The following is a 23,525-nucleotide window of genomic DNA, read 5'->3' on the forward strand; positions in this document are numbered from 1 at the left end:
ATCTACCATGGAATGCCTGAGCACATCCCATAGTAGTGCCTTTCAGCGTGAAGTAAGCACACATTAGTGCTTACCGTCACTTAGCAAATGGCTTCCTTAGTATCCTAGCCTGCAATTTGCAGCTTCCACATATGTGTGGCATGCACAGCTACATGCTGTATAACATTAAGGGCACTGTTACAAAGGCGCACTAGCGTTTTTAACACACAGGAATATTTAGGCATCTAAACAGTTAGCATGCATTAAAAACTTTAGCACACCTTTGTAAACAGGGCCCTAAGACTTCTCTTGTTTGTTTGTTATTGTTGTTGTTGTTGTTTTTATAAATACCACATGCAAATAAAACTTTGTCCACAATATTTTCAAGACCTAATGTGAGGGATGTAAATAAACATTTTGAGCAAGCTAAATCAATGCAGGCCACATTAACCTACAAATTAAAACATGCTAAGTTGATTGACATATGTTAAGTTCTAATTAATATGTGAAACAAAAAAAATCTAAAAACTGGGTAAAAAGCCAAAATGAATCACAAATTTGTGCCCTGTGTATATCTCTACTTAATATAGGGGCCCTTCTACTACAATGCATTAAATTTTGGGCTTAATGTTCTATAAAGCAGAATTTTAACATGCAGCAAGCCCAAAACCAATGCACCCACTATTTTTTTTATTGAAGATCGTAATGAGCAGTATCTGCTCCCTGTTAACAGGGAAGCAATTAGTGCCTCATATTTAGAAAGCGGTTAGTGGTACTGCATTAACTCTGCATTAGCCAGTTCCTGCATGATAAGTGTAATGCAAGGTGATGTACAGTAAGAATAGATCAAACACGAGAAATAGGCAGTTACAGCAGTAAAAATATTCAATTAACAATACAAAGTATGGCGTGGAGGGGCATTTTCGAAAGAAACATCTAAGTTGCGATTTGGATGTCCTTGCAAAATCCAGGGGCAGGGAAACCTGTATTTTCGAAACAAGATGTCCATCTTCCGTTTCGAAAATACCATCAGAGACATCCAAATCCTTAATTTTGGACGTCCCTAAACATGGACGTTTCTGACTTTCCGTGATTATCGAAACCAAAGACGTCCATGTCAAAAACGACCAAATGCAAGCCATTTGGGCGTGGGAGGAGCCAGCATTTGTAGTGCACTGGTCCCCTTGACATGCTAGGACACCAACCAGGCACCCTAAGGGGCACTGCACTGGACTTCATAAAATGCTCCCAGGAACATAGCTCCCTTACCTTGTGTGCTGAGCCCCCCAAAACCCACTACCCACAACTGTACACCACTACCATAGCCCTTACGGGTGAAGGGGGCACCTATGTATGGGTACATTGGATTTGTGGTGGGTTTTGGAGAGCTTGCTGTTTCCTCCACAAATGTAACAGGTAGGGGGGTATGGGCCTGGGTCCGCCTGTCTGAAGTGCACTGCAGTACCCACTAAAACTGTTCCTGGGACCTGCATGCGCTGTCATGGACCTGAGTATGACATCTGAGGCTGGCACGACATATTTTTAAAGATGTTTTTTGAGGGGGTTAGTGACCACTGGGGGAATAACGGGAGGTCATCTCCGATTCTCTCCGGTGGTCATCTGGTCATTTCGGGCACCTTTTTGTGCCTTATTTATAATAAAAACACGTCCGGGTGAAAACGTCCAAGTGTTCATCAGGGACGTCCTTGTTTTTTTCGATTATGAGTCAAATACTTCCAAGTGTTAGGCACGCCCAAGTCCCGCCTTCACTACGCCTCTGACACGCCCCCTTGAACTTCAGATGGACTATAGTTGGAGACGTTCAAAATCGGGTTTCGATTACACCGATTTGGAGCGAAGGACATCCATCTTCCGATTTATGTCGAAAGATGGACGTCCTTCTCTTTTGAAAATGAGCCCAATAGTATACTACTTACGTCAACACAAAACGTAATAGAACATTTTAATTGATAGTGAAGGGTAAAGCAAAGATGGAACATATAGATAGGTAAGAAAGTAAGAAGAGTTAGAAAGTAAGGTGATTAATTTAAAGAAAGGTGCACACGAGGTCAGAGAGATGATTAAATATTATCTCAACTAGGGTAGGAGTGGATAATGTTAGCTGGATAATGCTTCCATGTCCACTGTCTGCCCATGCTATGCCCCCTAACAGAAAGATTTTGAAAGATACAGTAACATGCAGTTTAATGCACAGAAATACGCAAACTACCACAAAACCTCATAACACATCACACGGTAGCCTGTTTCCACATGTTAACCCCCGGATTCTATATATGGCTCTCAAAATTGGGCACTAATATTTGTGCGCCTAACTAAATTGGTTAAAAAGCCAATAGGCACCAATTTGGAGTTGGGCACTCATCTTGCTGGACACTATTCTAGAACTAGGATATAGTTCTGCGTATCCTATAGCGCAGAACTCAAAAGGGGGCATGGCCATGGGAGGTGAATAGGCAGGTCAGGGGCGTGCCTGAAATTTGCATGCACTATTATAGAATACGGGACATGTGCACCCAAATTGAGTGCCAGGAATTCAGGTGTAATTCCTGGCGCTGTAAATTGGCACACAGTGCTATTCTTTAATGGGCGCTCATCTTTGAATGCCTGTTATTGAATAACATTGAGCACCAGTTTTATCTGGTGCTGATTTTTGAGCACCATGTACTAAATCTAGCCCTAAGTGCTTAATGCTTTTTAGTAAAAGGACCCCACAGTTCGAACCTTTGTTACAGGAGTACAATACCAGCATAGAGAGGCTTTTATACAGCCTCTCTGTGAACTAACTAGGAAGGTTAAGTTCAGACCCTCAGGATTTCTGTCATGAACATATAGTAGTAGAAAGAAAGCTCTTTATCTAATGGGGTTCATAAGAATTATATTTATACTTCAGTGTGGTTATGTTCTGTAAATGTAAAACAGAAACAATTTACATACTGAAGTTTTTGACATCACGAGCCTGACTGGAGAAGCCTAGGAAAAATGTTACCAACCAAGTTTTTAAAACACTGGTTTTACTGAATAGAATCAACAAATTCTCTTGGCCAAGATACAAACCAATAGAATTAAATCTAGGCTACAAATGTATCTACACCTTCTTTTTGTTGCAAGGAAATCAGCATTTAGAGGCTGGTTCGATTAACTGCATTAACGGTTAAACAAAAGAACCACCATACTGAGTAAGACCATGGTCCATCAAGCTCATGCACTTTGTGGAAGGCAGCTGTGCAGTTAACACAAAGAACTGCTGATGTGCTAAACAGCACCATCAATAATGCAGAAAGCAGGCCAGCTGCACTTCTTGAGGTTTAGATAACTACACTGCATTATCTGTCCTATAAGTAGTTAAGGTATAGTAACCACTAACAGCCTCTGCCTCTTTGCTGTCAGGCACAGTCCCTATCCATTCCATGCCCCCTAATAACAATTTCCACATTGCTAACAATAATGCAGCGCTGTATTAAATTAAAAGCCACATTAAATACATAACACAGTTTAATAAACAGGCCTATTTATGTGCAGAAAAATATGCATTTGTAAAATTGCCTGGGGGTATATACATATAAAAGTAGACAGTGTTGATGTATAGCTCATATTTTTATATACATAGCTATTCCCAGGAGTGGAGGATGGTGACGAGAGCTGGGCTATCGTGCAGCGCTGCGTACGCCTTGTAGCACTATAGAAATGCTAAATAGTAGTAGTAGTAGTGTTGTAAGATATGTATCCATACAAACATTGGTGACAAAGTTAAGGTTTGAAACTTCTAACCAGTAAGACTGTTGAGGCTTTGATGATGTATTCAAGGAGAAGAGGAGTAAATACATTCTGCACAGCAGAAAGTTTCTGCAGTCAGAGCCAAATATCACACCTATCTCTCTTTGCTATCACACCCTATCCTGCTTATAATCGAAATAGAAAAACGCCTATATTGTGACCCAAATCGGGAGATAGACGTTTATCTCACAAAAACGAATAAAACGGTATAATCGAAATCCGAATTTGGACATTTTCAACTGCACTCCGTTGCGGATGCGGACAAAGTTGATGGGGGCGTGTCGAAGGCGTGGTGAAGGCGGAACTGGGGCGTGGTTATCTGCCGATCAGAGATGGGTGCCTTTCGCCGATAATGGAAAAAAATATGCGTTTTTAGCGAGAATTTAGGGCACTTTTCCTGGACCCTGTTTTTCCACGAATAAGGCCCCAAAAAGTGTCCTAAATGACCAGATGACCACTGGAGGGAATCGGGGATGACCTCCCCTGACTCCCCCAGTGGTCACAAACCCCCTTCCACCACAAAATATGCCGTTTCACAACTGTTTATTTTCACCCTCAAATGTCATACCCACCTCCCTGGCAGCAGTATGCAGGTCACTGGAGCAGTTATTAGGGGGTGCAGTGGACTTCAGGCAGGTGGACCCAGGCCCATCCCCCCCCACCTGTTACACTTGCGCTGGTAAATGGGAGCCCTCCAAACCGCCCCCCAAACCCACTGTACCCACATGTAGGTGCCCCCCTTCACCCCTTAGGGCTATAGTAATGGTGTAGACTTGTGGGCAGTGGGTTTTGAGGGGGATTTGGGGGGCTCAACACACAAGGGAAGGGTGCTATGCACCTGGGAGCTGTTTTACCTTTTTTTTTTTTTTTAAAGTGCCCCCTAGGGTGCCCGGTTGGTGTCCTGGCATGTGAGGGGGACTAGTGCACTACGAATCCTGGCCCCTCCCACGAATAAATGTCTTGGAGTTATTCGTTTTTGAGCTGGGTGCTTTCATTTTCCATTATCGCTGAAAAACAAAAACGCCCAGCTCAAAAAAAGATAAACGTCCATGTTTTTCGAAAATACGGTTTGGTCCACCCCTTCACGGACCTGTTCTCAGAGATAAACGCCCATGGAGATAGACGTTTCCATTCGATTATGCCCCTTCACGTCACCTTTGGAGCACGAGAAAAAATGTATCCCAATAACCAGGTATTTACATGGCTTTGGAAATCTGAATAGGGTGTAAGGTGCAGGACACCTATGATATTTTGCTCTCATAAACAAGACTAACTTTCTGGCATTTTTACTGGACTTGAAGGAAAGGTTTAAAGTTTATTGACTTGATTAACTGCCATTCATCAAAGACAACAACAAAGTGGTGGACAGAGCAAATAAAATTCAGGATAAAAGACACCAAACACAAAGATCTGACCAGTGCAAAAATATAAGACAAGACATTTAAGGGCAACTATCAGTGATGATGGCATGTACTGGTACACTGGGTGAACACAAGCAATAAGCTCCTCAATGGGAAAAATATGAAGATGATGAAGCAAGGGACAGAAAAAGAGCCATGTCCCACTGCAGGGGATACTGTTCCAGGCTGCCAATGATGGAAGTAGCACTGATGATTAAATAAACCTACCCATGTTCCTTTATGTACCGCCCTCTTCCCACCCTGGGAAATGTTTCTGTGCAGAGCAAGGCATGTCATTTCCTACTCACTGAGGCTGGGCAATAATCAAAGCAGGCAGAATCCTGCTTTCTTAACAGGACTTACTGTTATTGCACTCCATAATGGTAATACATAATAGGCTACATGCAAAAGGAGAAATTAGATCTTACCTGCTAATTTGCTTTCCTTTAGTCCCTCCAGACTGGTCCAGGTACTGACTGTTGGCAGGGCCGGTCTTAGCAAGTGCGGGGCCCTATGCAGACCAATCTGATGGAACCCCATCCTAGCCCCACCCCCACCCTAGCTCCGCTCCCACCCTAGCTCCAGGGCTGGCCACCCCTCCCTCTGAGCTCCAGGGCGGCCACCCCTCCCTCCGAGCTCCCGGGCCATCCCCTGGGCTCCCCAGCTCCAGGGCTGGGCTCCCCAGCTCCAAGGCCTCCCGGCCTCCCTCCCAGCTCCAAGGCCTCCCGGCCTCCCACCCAGCTCCAAGGCCCCCCTCCCACCAGCCTCCCACCCAGCTCCAAGGCCGGTCTCTCTCTCTCTCTCTTCCACCAGCTCCCTCCAAGGCCCCCCTCCCACCTAGCTCCAAGGCCGGCCGGCCAGTCTCTCTCTCTTTCCCTCCCTCCCACCCACCCACCAGCTCCAAGGCCCCCTCCCTCCCCGCTCCAAGGCCTGTCTCTCTCTCTCTCTCCCTCCCACCCACCAGCTCCAAGGCCCCCCACCCAACTCCCACCCAGCTCCAAGGCCCTGCTCCCACCCAGCTCCAAGGCCCCCCTCCCTCTGAATGTTAAAAGTTACCTCGGTGTCGAGGGCGGGACCAGAGCTGAACGAGGGAAAGGAAGTCTCCCGAAGCGCCGCCCAGCAGCTCGCACGCTTTTCACTGCTGCTGCTACCTGCCGGCCGCTGCCTGTAATCCGAAGTAACTTTTAACATTCAGAGGGCGGGGGGACTGGAGCTTGGACGATCGGGGCGGGGCGACTTCAGGCACGCCGCGCGGGGCCCCCTTGAGCGCGAGGCCCTATGCGGTCGCCTCGGTCGCCTCGCCCTAAGACCGGCCCTGACTGTTGGGTTGTGCACTCCTTCCAGCAGATGGAGGCTGAGAATTCTGACAAGAGAGCCAATAAGAGCCCTGGCCAACTAGCCTCAGATTCAGTATAAAGTAACAAAGCAGGAGAATAATAAAGAGAGAAAGAAACCCCCCTCCCCCCGTGCCACCGGGTTTCTGAGCAGCCGTTCCATGTAAATTATAATGCAGCAAAGGCAAGACAACAACACCCCTGTGCCGGTCAGCCAATGAATAACTCAATGGTTTATGAACCAATTTCTCCTTGTCTCAGCACCATCTGACGAAGAACGGCGACCTTCGAAAGCTAATCAAGAAATGTATTAAGTTATGTCCAATAAAAAAGGTATCATCTTATTTTCTTTTCCATGTTTTATTTTGTTTGATTTCTATTGATAACCTTAAGAGTGGACTAACATGGCTACCACACTCCTCAGCACTATCTGAAACTAAACATGAGCTTCTTATCTTTCCCCCTAAACCAACCTCTCCTCCTCCCCCATTCTCTGTTTCTGTGGATAACACTCTCATCCTTCCTGTCTCATCAGCTCATAACCTTGGGGTCATCTTCGACTCCTCCCTCTCCTTCTCTGCACATATTCAACAGACTGCTAAAACCTGTCGTTTCTTTCTCTATAATACCAGCAAAATTCGCCCTTTCCTTTCTGAGCACACTACCAGAACCCTTATCCACGCTCTTATCACCTCTCGCTTAGACTATTGCAACTTGCTTCTCACAGGTCTGCCACTTAGCCATCTCTCTCCTCTTCAATCTGTTCAAAATTCTGCTGCACGACTAATATTCCGCCAGGGTCGTTATGCTCATATTAGCCCTCTCCTCAAGTCACTTCACTGGTTTCCTATCCGTTTCCGCATACAGTTCAAACTCCTCTTATTGATCTATAAGTGCATTCACTCTGCAGCTCCTCAGCACCTCTCCACTCTCATCTCTCCCTACATTCCTCCTCGGGAACTCCTTTCACTGGGTAAATCTCTCTTATCCGCACCCTTCTCCTCCACCGCTAACTCCAGACTCCGTTCCTTTTATCTTGCTGCACCATATGCCTGGAATAGACTTCCTGAGCCGGTACGTCAAGCTCCATCTCTGGCCGTCTTCAAATCTAAGCTAAAAGCCCACCTTTCTGATGCTGCTTTTAACTCCTAACTCTTGTTCACTTGTTCAGAGCCCTTATTTTATCATCCTCACTTTAATATTCCCTTATCTCTTGTTTGTCCTGTTTGTCTGTCCTAATCAGATTGTAAGCTCTGTCGAGCAGGGACTGTCTCTTCATGTTCAAGTGTACAGCGCTGTGTACGTCTAGTAGCGCTTTAGAAATGATAAGTAGTAGTAATAGTGCTCAGCCACCAGATTTGAAAATTTTCCTAATAGTAGCCAGCAAAAAATAGTTAGGCATTTTTTTAAATTGCCCCTTATATGTCTCAAAGCTGTGCAGGGACACACTTGCAGAGATAGGTATAAGTTGACCCAGAGCCTTCTACTGATGGTCTGTTATTTCAAATACTTAATCCTTGAGTTATAACAGCATAGCTCACAAATTTTGTTTTTCTCACTTACATAGGGCCAAAATTCTATATATGGTGCCTGAAAAATCAGCACTGAAAAACCACGCACTTAGCGCTATTCTATAAACTATGCCTAAAATACGCATGTGCCATTCTATTGCATAAAATTTAGAAATACCCATTTACACCACCTAAAACCAGGCCTAAATATCTGTGCCTCATTTAGGCGCAGATCAGGTGTATTCCATAATAGTGCGGATAGTTTTAAAAATATCCACAACCCACCCATTCCACGTCCATAGCCATGCCCCTTTTCAGCTGTGCGCATTAGAATTTACGTGTACCACATTATAGAATACTAGTAAAAAAGGCCCGTTTCTTAACGCAATGAAACGGACGCTAGCAATGTAATGAGTTCCTGCCATTAATGTTTCCACGGTTGTATTCTGAATATAATTGTTGTTTACATGTGTAAGATTTCTTTATATACAATATTTTTTTGTGTAAACTGTGTTACAATGTGGTAAAGGTTTTCCTTGTTCAGGCCCTTCAATCAGTTTAACAATCACATCAGAAGAGCTCCTTACTCATGAGAATGCAACATACAGTTGCCCATGTGAGAGACTGAGAGTGACAGTGTGTTTTACAGTGTAAGAGAGAGATACACAGAGTGATTGAGTGTGTGTGTGTGATGTGTGTGTGTGACAAAGTGATTAAATGTTTGTCTTCCCTTCTGTTCTGTGCACTTGCCTCCACTGATGTTCCTACCTCCCTGTATATGATGGTTTGTTAGAGATTCAATCCACTTCACTTCCCTCCTCCAAGTTCCGTTCTGTCTGATTGGTTCTTTGTTCCTGTGATGTCACGTTTGTTTGCTTGGCAACTATGCAGCATTCCGTTTCCTCGACGTGAGGGCGGGGACAGTGAGAGTCAATGAAACGCTGAACTACAGACTTACGAACCCTACAGTGCCACAGAGTCAGCTTCAGTATGTTGGAGGTGCTTTTTATTATATAGGATAGGATATGCCTATAATGTTGTGTGTGTAAATTTTAATTAAAGCCAGTTAGTGCTGCTTGGTTGTTAAATACCAATTATCGGAACTGATTGGCTTGTTAATCAATTAAGTTGTGTGCGCAATTTGGCCACATGGCCAAATTAGTGTGCATAACGTAAGGCGCCATATATAGAATTTAGGGGATAGTACTTAAGGCTATCTGCTTCCATTTAGACTAGTGGGGGAGGGAGGATGAGGGAACAAAGTTGATATATGATTAACTGTTCTTAGCACCTTTTATCACCTTGGCTCAATCTTTAGGATTTACAGCTTAGGTATAAGCAGACAACAATCAATTGTTACATGCTTTAGATCCACATAACCCCAAAATGATTTCTGATACTAACTGGAAACTGATGCCATTGACCATGTTGCTTCTAAATAATAGGCTAGTGCTTAATTCAGATAAATCAAGATGTATCCTGTTCTCAAACTCTCCTAATACAATTTTTCTACACCCTATTATGTTTTTCAGTACTAGTTCCTCAACCTTCTACAGTAAAGGTCTTAGGAGTTATCTTAGAAGAGACAATTTTGCTCCAACCACATATCGCTATCATGATTGGCAGATGCTTTTACCGCCTTAGGCAAATTAGATCACTAAGGGGATCTTTTACTAAAGATTAGCTTGAGTTATCTGCAGCAGGGCCCATAGGAATAAAATGGGCCCTGCTGCAGATGAACTAATCTTTAGTAAAAGATCCCCTAAAATCCCTCATATATCCTCCGGCATTAAATATCCTGATCCATTCTTTTGTTATCAGTCAACTTAACTATTGCAACATAATTTACAGTGGACTTACCCAAAAGGATATCCGCCGTTTACAACTTATACAAAACACTACCATTAAATTCATTACCGGATCTAAAATGTTCAATCGTGTTTCACCACTTCTTAAGGCAGCACATTGGCTACCTTTATCTCATCAAATTATTTACAAAACATTACTCCTAGTGCATAAGGTTCTTATGTCTGGCGAACTCCAATACCTTGTCTATTGACCTCTTACATCCCTTCACAAACACTAAGATCAGCCACTCAACACCGCCTTGTGGTCCCTTCATTCAGGGAAAATTTTCATGAGTATAACGGGCCATTATTTTTTCAGTACAGGGTCCCAAAAATTGGAATAAAATACCACAATCTCTACGTGAACAAACGACACTTCAACAATTTAAAACAGATTTTAAAACTTTCCTTTTCCAAGATGCCTATAGTTAAGGCTTCACCTCACAGAGATGGATCTGAACAACAGTTACCCCCTCCTTTTATGTTTAATTCTGCTATCCTATTAATATTGTAGTTCTGCCTCCTTTCCTTCGTTCTGGTTTAGTCCCCGTCCCCCCCCCCCCCCACTTTTTTTTTCTAGTTTCTTTTTTTTTAGTATGTAAGCTGCCTAGATGTATTTGCAATGGGCAGGGTAGTAAATCCCAAATAAACTTGAACAAACCAAAATGTAAATATTGACCTATTTGTGCTAATAGGGACAATATTTTGAGTGTTTCATTTATTCCTATCTAATTTATTAATGGAAAGTTATTCCATATTTTAAAAATAAGTGTAGGTTTAATACAAATACAGACTGAAACCCATGCACAAGCAATGAGATAACAAAAGTATCAGCTTCTTCTCATGGTAATTCAGCTCTCTTTGTACACTTGATGTGAGGCTTGTTTTTATCTGGATAACACTGTCTTGGACTTTGAGGCCTATCTGTCAGAAAGAGGCAGCAGGCTCCTTTTAACACTTCTTTTTCCTGGCTTTGATATGCAGCCTGGTCTCTCTCTTCTCCCTCCTTTCTTGTAAGAGTTATACTGCCGGAAAGGGTGATGATTTTCACAGCAAATAAAGAGGCCTCCTCCTTGCTTTATTGTCTCCTGAAGAAATGCTCTCTGAACTTTATGACCAAGGTGAATTGGAAAGCTCTTCCCTTTCCCCTTCCAATCCAGGCCATATTTTTCAAAATTACTGAGACAAGGATTACCCTGCTAAATTTTAACTCCCAGTTTTACAAGTTTAATTATTTCTCTATTTGGCTTGATTTTCCGCTTTATCAAATAAAAACAAAGCAAATCACAATCCATAAACCGTCCCATTACAAACTATAGTTTCCCACTAAAGACCATAAATCACCCCCAATCTATCAGTTCTATATCTACCCTAAACAATTCCTATTCACTTGTATAGTACTAGCCTTCTTGCCTATTCCAGTACCGACAGTAAATACATTACATCTAAACAAGCGGCTCAGGAATACTTCACCTAAAAGCCAAGTTTTTTTCTTTACAAATTCCAGGTATTGCACATCTAACAGGACATCAAGCGGGTTTAAGTTCCATATGAGTGGGACTATGAAGGCAAATACCATTCTATAAGTCACTTCTAGTTCTACCTGTGAAGGTGCTGATATTTTAACAGTGATTGTTGTTAGAAATACAATACCTACAATGATATAGAAAGAAACTAAAGTTCATGATAACATAATGGCTCTATTCGGCTAATATACTGACTGAATAACATCTGCTGCATCACAGGGAGCTCATGCAGCTCTTTTAGAATTAGTGCAACCTTGTGTCTGACATTTAGGCTGAAAGGCATATTCTGAAGGAGCTGCAGACACTTCAAGGAACCTAGTGACAATCCTCGAGAAAGGGAATTCCAGTTGTTAGTCATGAATGGATTATTGTCATCATCTCCTTTCTAGGCAAATTAGGCTGTAACTGCCTCATTTTTTTCATGCACCCAAATTTTGGCTCAGCCACTGAGGAGATCCACGACGCCATAGAAAGTGTGGTGTCCAATACGATCCCTGGACTTTGAACCACTTCTGTTTCAACTCTATTCCCTCAATTAGAGGAGAAAACTATCAATACTCTGTCTTGTCCGTTCACTTATCTTTGAATAAAAACCTCAAAACCCATCTAGACTGCCTGTTTTCAATTCCTATTGCAATAGTGCAGAGTCTACTTAATATGAGAAGGTAAAGGTAAAGCTCAGATGAAATATGCTTTGTGGTACTGAAACATGAATGGAAGCCAGGCAGACATGATGGAACTTATGCTATTCATCTGCTGTCATATTATATATTTATATGCATGTAAGACATTCTATACATAAACAGAAACACATGTCTCTACATCTAAGATACTACTTTATTCATGTAAGACATACTGAAACAGTCTGACTTATTCTTAACAAGCAAAAAAAAGCCCGTTTCACAAAAAAATGAAACGGACCCTAGCAAGGCTATCATCTTTATTATTATTATTTATTGCATTTGTATCCCACATTTTCCCACCTATTTGCGGGTTCAGTGTGGCTTACAATACGTTTAGAATACTGGAAATACAAATGGTTATAATATGCTTATAGGTACATTGTGAAGAGTTGTGGGAAGACAAAGTCAAAGTCAAAATATCATCTAGGAATAGAAACAATAGAATGTGACAATGGGGAAATGATAGGGCGATAGGACAATAACGGAGGGTATTAGGGTGTAACAGTTTTATCTGTAAGGGTGGTTTTAAGTGTGGTGAAAGTATGGGGAACAGATTTCAGAAGAGATTGAATAGGTGCTTTTCTATAGTGTGTTTTTAACATTATGTTTTTAACAGAAGAGTTAGTAGGAATATCCTATGATAAGCAATAAGGCTTTACAATGCAGGAATATCCTCCCAGTGCAGGAGACGTGGACCCCCTTCTACAAGCTGCACCAAGTGTTTTTGGTTTGTTTGTTTTTTTGTCTTTTCTTGTGTTTTGGCTTTATGCAATTTGATAAAAATAAAACTACCAAATAACGTAGAAAGATATTAGAAAAATATAATCCTCCTTTACATATGGAAAATTTCTTTATATACAACATTTTTGGTGAAAACTTAGCCACAATGAGGGAAAAGCTTTCCTTGCTCAGGACCATCTATGACTTTTATAAATACATCCAAAGACTTTCGAACTCAGTAAAAGTTGTCCATGACTAAATACTAGTTTTGGCAAGAAAATGCCAACTTTTTCCAAAGTCTACCTTTGTGATTTGTTAATTGTCATTGCAAAAGCCAATTTTACAGGAAACTGCTTTCAACACAATGTAAATGGGAGGTCTGTGTTAAGACGAAAACACATGGAGTCAGTTCTGCACTTCAGAACCGACAGAGACACTATTTTAAATCTGGCAGATAGACAGTAGTTAAGGTGTGTTGCAGTAGATGGCGTGTGATGTACAGCAGGTTGGAGTGTGCCTCTGTTTCCCTGGAGCGGTGTGTGGTGGTGGTAGCTCATTTGCATATGGTTACCAACCCAGCCATCCAGCCAGCCATCCAGGGATGCAGATTGACAAATTATTATATGGATGAAATAACACCTATAATCTTTGTGAAATTCTCTTAGCAGCAGGCTGGAGAGCCATAAAAAGAGAGAGATTGGGTTGGGGCAGAATATTGGCAGCTTTTTATTGGGGAGGGGTAGAGGTAGAATGAGGAGATTGTCTGTTTCTTATTTACAGCTCAGATTATTATCTAAACCAGTGGTACCCAAAACTGTCCTGAGGGAACCCCCAGCCAGTCAGGTTTTATAGGATATCTATAATAAATATTCATGACAGAGATTTGCATGCAGTGGAGGTGGTATATGCAAATATTTCAGTGGTTCCCCCAGGATAGGTTTGAGAATCACTGACCTAAATAGATGCAAACTAGTTTATCTAAAATACCAAGAATAACAGCTAGACTATTACAAGCTTATAAGTGCAGAAAAAAGTGACACCACTCATGGGCAGATGATCGAAAGCCCCGCGCTGTTCCAAACAGCACTCTAAAAATAGCACTGGAATAGCGTGGGGCTTTACCTCCCCATGATCAGAGATAACAGCATGCAAATTTAAGCATGCTATTATCTCTGATCATACAGTAAACGTGCGGGAGGATTGTGCCTGAGCGCAATCCTCCCGCACTTGTTTGACAGGTCTAGGCTGTCAAAAGCCCAGACCTGTCAAACACAGGGGCTGGAGATCCATGGGACCACCAGACCCCAAGTACCCCCACCCTGAGCCAAGCAACATGGGGGCTGGAGGTCTGGCAGACTTCTAGTCTCCCTGACCTCCCCAACACAAGTTCAGGGGGGCTGGAGATCCAGTGGGTCTCCAGCCTCCCCTAACCCCACTAGCATCCCCTCGAATAGAGCCCTGGTGGCCCAGTGGGCCGTGAGTCAATCCCCCCCCCGGTCCCCCTAACCACCCCGACACAGGATCGGGGGGGGGGGGGCTGGAGATCCAGTGGGTCTCTAGCTCCCCTAACCCACCCCTAGCATCCCCTCACAAGCAGCCATGGTGGCCTGGGCTTTGAGTCAATCCGCCCCCGACCTGGTGGTCTAGTGGCCCTTCCTCACCCCCTAATTTCATTGGAAGAGGGAGGTGGTCTCCCTCCTCTTCCATCTGCGCCACCTCGAAAATGGTGGCGCCCAGCCCTGCCCAGTGCATCCTGGGATGCGCTGGGCAGAGCTTCACACCATATAAGGGAGAAACTGGTATGAAGCCCCGCCCAGCGCATCCCAGGATGCACTGGGCAGGGCTGGGCGCCACCATTTTCGAGGCTGCACCGATGGAAGAGGAGGGAGTACCAAGTTCTCAACTTATTTGCCAGTGTATGTAACAGCAGCCAGGTGAAGTAACTCTTTTTACTGAATTTTTGAGGTGCTGTTAGACAACCCAGAGGTTAGCACAATTGTCCCACTGAATCACTGGTGAAGAACCCAGAATCAAACAATCAGCTAGCAGGCACTTGTGCTTGCCTCAGAGTTGACACAAAAGCCAGCATGGCTTTATTTCTTTCTTTCTTTCTTTCTGTTCTGCTTAGTCCACAGTTTCTAGTAGATTACAATAATATACATAGTCAAAATAACCAAACATTTAATGAAAAATACAAAAAATTCACAAATCATACAAAACAAACTCCACAACATGTCACAAATAATAATCAAGAGCTTGTTCCAGCTTTTACTCAACTCTTACGAAAATGCCTTCTGAAATAAATAAGCTTTAAACTGCTTCCTAAAGGAAAGATATTAATCAATTTTCCGTGTCAACAGGCAATTTATTCAATACAGTGAGGCCCATTATGAAATGTAGAAGGCCTAAGGCCAAGTAAACTGACAGTATGAAAACTAGGAATTTCCAGAAGCAATTTGTCAGCTTCCCCATACTATTGCCCAATATTGTACATTTCCTCCTCCTTTTCCCACCCATCATGCTGGTTGAATTTTACAGATTTAGGCCAGTTTTTAGTACATTTTCTTTTTTTTTCCTCTTTCTTCTGTCTAAGGGAACCACTTGAAGCAATAATGACAATTACCAATCAGGGGAGCCTTAACAAATAATGGAACAACAAATGTATTGTTATGCATTAAAAACAGGCATCACTTTGAAAATAAACAGTAAGTGACGTAGATTTAAACATACTCGATATGTGCAGATGTTAGCTATATATGGCTACTACCAATTCCTAACTTGTCACCTGCTCGTAACCTTTACCTTGTCTTCCTCTCTTCAATAGTCCCTTTTCCCTATCCAGCTTATTTTCGAAAGAGAAAGATGCCCATATTTCGACCCAAATCGGGAGATGGGCGCCTTTCTCTCATGGGCGCCCAAATCGGTATAATCGAAAGCCGATTTAGGGTGCCTCCAACTGCAGTCTGTCGCGGGAACAGATAAAGTTGATGGGGGCGTGTCAGGGGCGTGGTGAAGGCGGGACTGGGGCGTGTTTATCGGCCAAGGAGAGATGGGCGCACTCGGCCAATAATGGAAAAAAGAAGGGCGCCAGAAGCGAGAATTTGGGTCACTTTTTTTGGACCCTTTTTTGTCACGAACAAGTCCCAAAAAAGTGCCCTAAATGACCAGATGACCACCGGAGGGAATCGGGAATGACCACCCCTGACTCCCCCAATGGTCACTAACCCCCTCCCACCCAAAAAAAAACAACTTTAAAAACTTTTTTTTTCCAGCCTCTATGCCAGCCTCAAATGTCATACCCAGCTCCATCACAGCAGTATGCAGGTCCCTGGAGCAGTTGTTAGTGGGTGCAGTGGATTTCAGGCAGGTGGACCCAGGCCCATCCCCCCCTACCTGTTACACGTGTGCTGCTAAATGGGAACGCTCCAAACCGCCCCCAAAACCCACTGTACCCACATCTAGGTGCCCCCCTTCAGCCATAAGTGCTATGGAAATGGTGTAGAGTTGTGGGCAGTGGGTTTTGGGGGGAATTTTAAAACAATTTTAAAAAAATTAAAATACCTCCCAAGGTAAGGGAGCTATGGACTTGGGAGGTATTTTAATTTTTTAAAAATTGTTACAAGTGCCTCCTAGGGTGCCCGGTTGGTGTCCTGGCATGTGAGGGGGACCAGTGCACTACGAATCCTGGCCCCTCCCACGACCAAATGCCTTGGATTTGTTCGTTTTTGAGCTGGGCGCCTTCGGTTTCCATTATCGCTGAAAACCGATACCGCCCAGCTCAAATCCGCCCAAATGCGATGCATTTGCCCGGCACAAACCGTATTATCAAAACAAAAGATGGACGCCCATCTTTTTCGAAAATACAGTCTGTCCCACCCCTTCGCTTATCCGTCCTCGGAGATAGGCGCCCATGGAGATGGGCATTTGCGTTCGATTATGCTCCTCCAAGTGTCCTATCTGTGTCCTTCCCTTATCCCTTATTTGTCCTGTCTGTCCTGATTTAGATTGTAAGCTCTTTTGAGCAGGGACTGTCTTTTCTTCATGTTCAACAGTGAAGCGCTGCGTATGACTGGTAGCGCTATAGAAATGATATGTTGTAGTAGTAGTACTACCACACATGTCAGAATTGGCTGTATTCTAAATAAATAAATAAATATATATATATATATATATATATATATATATATATATATATATATATATATATATATATGGTGTCTGCAAAGTTTCTAGTAAAATAACACCATGTAAGAGATGTAAAGTGCTCTATGTTACAATGTACTTTGAGATAAAGGGATCTGGCATTTGTTTATAGTTCCTGAATATCAAAGGCATTTATTTGTGAGATCACCTTGTGTCCTACATTAACATCTCAAAAGAATTTAGAGAACTGCTTTAGGGATCTTGTCCTAAACTAGGAGGCAAAAATCCACATCAAAATTGGTTTACACAAGATCAAAGCCAATTTAAAAAGGGTCACATAGGTCACTTGCTCAAATATGCAAAATCACAATGTTTACTTGATAAGTGTTCAAATTATCTTCTGAAATCTGCCCCCACAATATTTATTGATTATTTACATTCAATAATTACTATAATGCTATCCCAGGGACAATTCCCTAGACACAATGGAAGCATTGTTTTGACTCCCATACCAAAGAACACCCAGACAAGCCTAAATTTAGTCTCCAATTATAGACCAGTGGCTTCCATTCCTTTATTAGTAAAAGTAATGGAGGGACTTATATCACAACAACTGATGGATTATCTTCAACCATACTCTATTTTACATAGTTCACAATCTGGGTTCAGACCCTCTTACAGTACTGAAACTGTTCTAACCACCTTACTAGCCAATTTCAAAAGAGAACTAAGTCTGGGTAAAAGAACCTTAATACTTCAGTTTGATATGTCCAGTGCTTTTGAAACTGTCGATCACTGCATTCTTTTAAATATTCTGGACCACTATGGTATATGTGGAAATGTTCTGAGATGGTTCTCTGGCTTCCTAAGATCCAGATCATATGAAGTCAAACAATCAGATGAAATTTCTTCAAAATAGTCACCGGACTGTGGAGTACCCCAGGGATCCCCATTATCCCCCATTTTGTTCAACATCATGATGGCCCCCCCCTGGGTAACTTAATGGAAAAAAATGGTTTCCCAACATCTATTTATGCTGGCGATGTCACCATATATATCCCATTCACCAAAGAAATCCAAGAAATAACACACAATATTAAATTAGGCTTAACATTAATGGAATCCTGGGCAACCAATTTCAAACTAAAACTCAACACTGAAAAAACAAAATTTCTTATAATAACCAATCCTCACCATCCTATCAATCTTAAAAATGTCACTACTGAGAGCATCAATGACAATTCTAGAAATCACAGTCGATCAATTTCTCACCCTTGAAAAACAAGTCTCCAACATGGTATCAAGTGTCTTTGACTCACTTTGGAAACTAAGAAGATTAAAACCATTTTTCACTAAGGGCCCCTTTTACTAAGCCGCTTAGGTGCCTACGCATGCCCAATGCATGCCAAATTGGAGTTACCGCCCGGTTACAGCATGCCCCTTGCGGTAATTTCAATTTTGGCGCACGTCCGCTATGCGCGTCTGAAAAATATTTTTTCTTTTCTAGCGGACGCGCACCAAGTGGCATCTGACGCACGTAGATCATTACTGCCCAAATTCTTTACGGCTAGGTCTATGGCTGGCGGTAAGGTCTCAGACTCAAATAAACGTGCGGCAATTTTGATTTTGCTGCACGTCCATTTTCGGCAAAACAAGGCCCTTTTTATTGGTGCTCTGAAAAATGATTCTGGGCACGCCTAAAAGCCACGCCTACACTACCACAGGCCATTTTTCAGCACGCCTTTGTAAAAGGACCCCTAAATCAGTTTTTCGTACCTTAGTTCAGTCCCTAGTTCTAACAAAACTTGATTATTGTAACTCCATATATACAGGAATCAAATGCAGCCTACTTAGAAAATTACAAACTACTCAAAACACAGCTGCACGTTTAATATGTAGATCACCATGTTTCACCAAAGCAACACCTCTTTTATATGCTCTACACTGGTTGCCAATAAAAGAAAGAATATCATTTAAATTATGTGTATTCATTCACCAAATTCTATATGGCTTGGCCCCATCCTATATGAACAATCTCATTGAATTACCATCACACAATATCATTTTGTTGTCCAGAGAATATCTTATCCTACATTTCTCTAACTGTAAAAATTAAGATATAAATCAATCCATAATGATAATTTCTCATATTAAGGAACCAAAATTTGGAACTCTGTTCCCAAAATAGTAAAATGCACAGACATTTGGGAACAATGAAGGTCCACCATTATTAATTCAGCAATTAATACATTATTTCCACTGCAAGATTAAACCAGCCTGTCCTTTCCAGATGTGATTCTGCAAAAATACAAGGATCAACTTAAACCTCTTATTTCCTTATTCACAGGTAAAACCAGGACAAAGGAGAAATATCGGGTGGTCTACACAGATCACCAGAGACTAGAGCTGGAGAAAGAATTTCACTATAACAAATATATTACCATCAGGAGAAAATCTGAACTTGCAGCCAACCTAAGACTTTCTGAGAGACAGGTACAATGAACTACATTTAACATTTATTTAGAGGCGGTCTTGAAAGTGTATGCATTATTTTTCCATAAATGCCTGATCCAGCACTATGTCAGTAATTCTATAACAGAATGCCTATATTTAGGCACCTAAAGTGCACTTATTTTTCTTTACAGAATATTAGCATAACAGGTGAATACATGCCTATAATATAAGCACAAGTACTACACCAACTATAGAGATGGTATAAGTGCTAGCGCTTAAATGCTGGAGATATAAGCATGTGAGTTTATTAATATGTATGCCTACCTGTAAAATATGTGATATAAAGATGTATGTGTATTTACACAATAACACTTAGATGGAATTTTGGCATTTGCATGCACATGTTAGTACATAAGTAATGTCATACTGGGAAAAGACCAAGGGTCCATCGAGCCCAGCATCTTGTCCACGACAGCGGCCAATCCAGGCCAAGGGCACCTGGCAAGCTTCCCAAACGTACAAACATTCTATACATGTTATTCCTGGGATTTTGGATTTTTCCAAGTCCGTTTAGTAGCGGTTTATGGACTTGTCCTTTAGGAAACGGTCCAACCCCTTTTTAAACTCTGCTAAGCTAACCGCCTTCACCACGTTCTCCGGCAATGAATTCCAGAGTTTAATTACGCGTTGGGTGAAGAAACATTTTCTCCGATTTGTTTTAAATTTACTACACTGTAGTTTCATCGCATGCCCCCTAGTCCTAGTATTTTTGGAAAGCGTGAACAGACGCTTCACATCCACCTGTTCCACTCCAGTCATTATTTTATATACCTCTATCATGTCTTATATACCTCTATCATATCAATGTCTACACCATTATTCTAATAATTTATGTGCATAATCAGCATGTAAATGTTGGCGCTCACTCTGATGAAATTATTTATATCTATTAATTTTCTTTCCTTGAATCTTCGTAGACCAGTCCAGATCAACAGTGAGTCCCCCTACCAGCAGATGGAGGTAAAGATATGAGGGGGAGTGTTATCTACATGAGCTATTGTTAATGACATTTTATCTTACTGTTAATCTCAGTTATTAGTAATTAGGTCTCAATGAATAAAATGGGATGTGGTAAAATAGCATGAGTTAGTGGTAAAATAATTTGTCTTAACAGTAGTTCACGTTGATAACTCCACCTCTGAACTGTCCTGTAACATCACCGGTATAAAGGCTGGTGAAGCCTGGAATTCTCCAGTATGCCAAATCCAAAGCAGAAGTAGGTCCACCTTGCTACTCACCAGTTTAATAACCCATCAAATTTACTGCATCTCTCATCAAAAGTACCAACTTGTGTGAAGCATAAATTATATGCAAAAGAGAAAGAATGAGTGAGCAGTCTAAGTCTGAACTGTATTCCATATGCCACAGTCTTCCAGGGTGGGCCCTGGACTGGTCTAGCAGGATCCAAGGAAAGAAAATTAACCGGTATGAATAATTTTACCTTCCTTTTCATCCTGTTAGACCAGTCCAAACCAATGGATGTACAAAAGCAATATCTTATTGGAAAGGGAATGAGAGGGCTCATCAAATTACAGCTCTGCCAAAGGCCAAATCACCACTGGCAAAAATATCAATCTTGTAGTGCTTCTTGAAAAAATGCAGAAATGACCATGTCACCACCTTATAGATATCATCAGGTGCATCTGCTTGCACCTCTGACCATCTGACCATCTGAGCCTGAATAGAGTGGGCCCTGAGGGCCACCGGAACCCTCTTTCCACAAATGATGTAAGCCACCTCAATGACCAACTGGTACCTATGCAAAACCTGAAATAGCACAGACAGCCTGTCTGTCAGATAGAAAAGGTTTGTCACCTCTAAATACTCTGTAGACATCCAGCTTGTGGAGCTTCCAACAGAGTTCCAACTGTCCCTGAAGGATTGCATCAGTGATGACCATTATCTACTAAGGAAGACACTTGTAAGAAGAGCAACAAAACTTCAAAAGAGAGCTTGAGGGACGCCTCAAGCCTCCTGTCCTGCACACCTTTTAGCGCAACGCAACCTTCCACAAGCAAGGTGGTCTTTTTGATGATGGCCGCCACCAAGGCATCAACTCTAGGTAGACAAAGCTTATCCATCTCCGCCTGCACAAGCGGATACAGCGAGAAATGGCCCTGAAGATGTGCAGCTGCACATTTGGAGTAGCCCACCACGTGGATATCATTTCGTGCATGGCCATGTGGATTGGAAACGCCCGAGGAGGGCAACGAGTACTAGCCATTTTTGGGATTATCTGTAGTCAGTTTGGAAAACAGCGGCTCTGCAATACTAAGTACCTTAACGGCCTTAGTAATAAAGGCAGACAGCTCCTCCTTATGAAACACCAGGACCACTGCCGGGTCATCCGCCTCTTCATGTAAAATGTCACCCTCCTCAAGTTCTTCTCGCAGCCAAGAGGCCCCTGAAGGGCCCGAAATAGACCCTTCCGACTGACGGGGGAAAGTGAGGCCACAGACCCTGCATCCAAGGCAAAATCTTCACGGCACCTCTTGGGAGAAGGAACCTATTCTTGATGCCCAGGAATAGATAAAACCGAACCCCCACCTGCCATGCTGCCTTTAAAAGATAGGCACGGTGCAACAGTAGTACAAACTCAGGGGAGAACGGTTCCGTTCCTCCCCCACTCGCTTGAGTTCCCTGAGCATCAAAACGTGTTGGATGCATGCCCGCCAGAGCAGCCACAGTGCCTGAAATCAAAGCCAATCCCACAGGGGAAAGCGCGTCAGACTCGCACTGCAAAATGGCCACCACCTCGTTATCCCGAGGAAGAGGCAGGGTGCGCGTTTTTCAGCTGCACGGGAAACACTGACAGCCTCCGTGGACCCGACCCCCCCTCTGCTACCAGGGACAAAATACAGCCTCCCAGACAAAGACCCGACGCTACTCTTTGCTTGGAACATCAAGGGAGGTCTTGCCTCACCAATCTACTGCATTTTTTTGAGGAGGTGAACAAACATGTGGACAGTGGGGAGCCAGTGGATATTGTGTATCTGGATTTTCAGAAGGCGTTTGACAAAGTACCTCATGAAAGACTCCAGAGGAAACTGGAGAGTCATGGGATTGGAGGTAGGGTATTATTGTGGATTAAGAGCTGGTTGAAAGATAGGAAGCAGAGAGTAGGGTTGAATGGTCAGTATTCTCAATGGAGAAGGGTAGTTAGTGGGGTCCCTCAGGGGTCTGTGCTGGGACCGCTGCTTTTTAATATATTTATAAATGACCTAGAGATGGGTTATTCAGGGTTGTCAAGTTGCAGGAGGAGTGTGAAAAATTACAGGAGGACCTCGCGAGACTAAGAGATTGGGCGTCCAAATGGCAGATGAAGTTCAATGTTGACAAGTGCAAAGTGATGCATGTGGGAAAGAGGAACCCGAATTACAGTTATGTCATGCAAGGTTCCGCGTTAGAAGTTACAGACCTAGAAAGGGATCTGGGAGTCATTGTGGATAAGACGTTGAAAACTTCTGCTCAGTGTGCTGCAGCGGCTAAGAAGGCGCACAGAATGTTGAGTATTATTAGGAAAGGGATGGAAAACAAACACGAGGATGTTATAATGCCATTGTATCGCTCCATGGTGAGACCACACCTCGAGTTTTGTGTTCAGTTCTGGTCACCGCACCTCAAAAACACTGAGCAGAAGTTTTCAACGTCTTGTCAATGATGACTCCCAGATCCCTTTCTAGGTCTGTGACTCCTAACGCAGAACCTTGCATGACATAGCTGTAATTCAGGTTCCTCTTACCCACATGCATCACTTTGCACTTGTCAACACTGAACTTCATCTGCTACTTGGACGCCCAATCGTCCAGTCTCGTGAGGTCCTCCTGTAATTTTTCACACTCCTCCTGCGACTTGACGACCCTGAATAACTTTGTGTCATCTGCGAATTTAATCACCTTACTAGTTACTCCCATCTCAAGGTCATTTATAAATATATTAAAAAGCAGCGGTCCCAGCACAGACCCCTGAAGGACCCCACTAACTACCCTTCTCCATTGAGAATACTGACCATTCAATCCTACTCTCTGCTTCCTATCCATCAACCAGCTCTTAATCCATAGTAATACCCTACG

General features: G+C 42.8%; 1 protein-coding gene across 1 annotated transcript in view; it reads left to right on the forward strand.

The window, feature by feature from the left end:
- Positions 1–23,525, forward strand: part of LOC115474589 (homeobox protein CHOX-CAD-like) — a 32,152-nt gene that overhangs the window by 5,851 nt on the left and 2,776 nt on the right. The window contains exon 2 of the mRNA XM_030210115.1: positions 19,286–19,431. Coding sequence (XP_030065975.1) covers positions 19,286–19,431 — 146 coding nt within the window. The remainder of the gene's footprint in view (positions 1–19,285; positions 19,432–23,525) is intronic.

This window comes from Microcaecilia unicolor, chromosome 7, assembly GCF_901765095.1.
Source record: "Microcaecilia unicolor chromosome 7, aMicUni1.1, whole genome shotgun sequence".
NCBI lineage: Eukaryota > Metazoa > Chordata > Amphibia > Gymnophiona > Siphonopidae > Microcaecilia > Microcaecilia unicolor.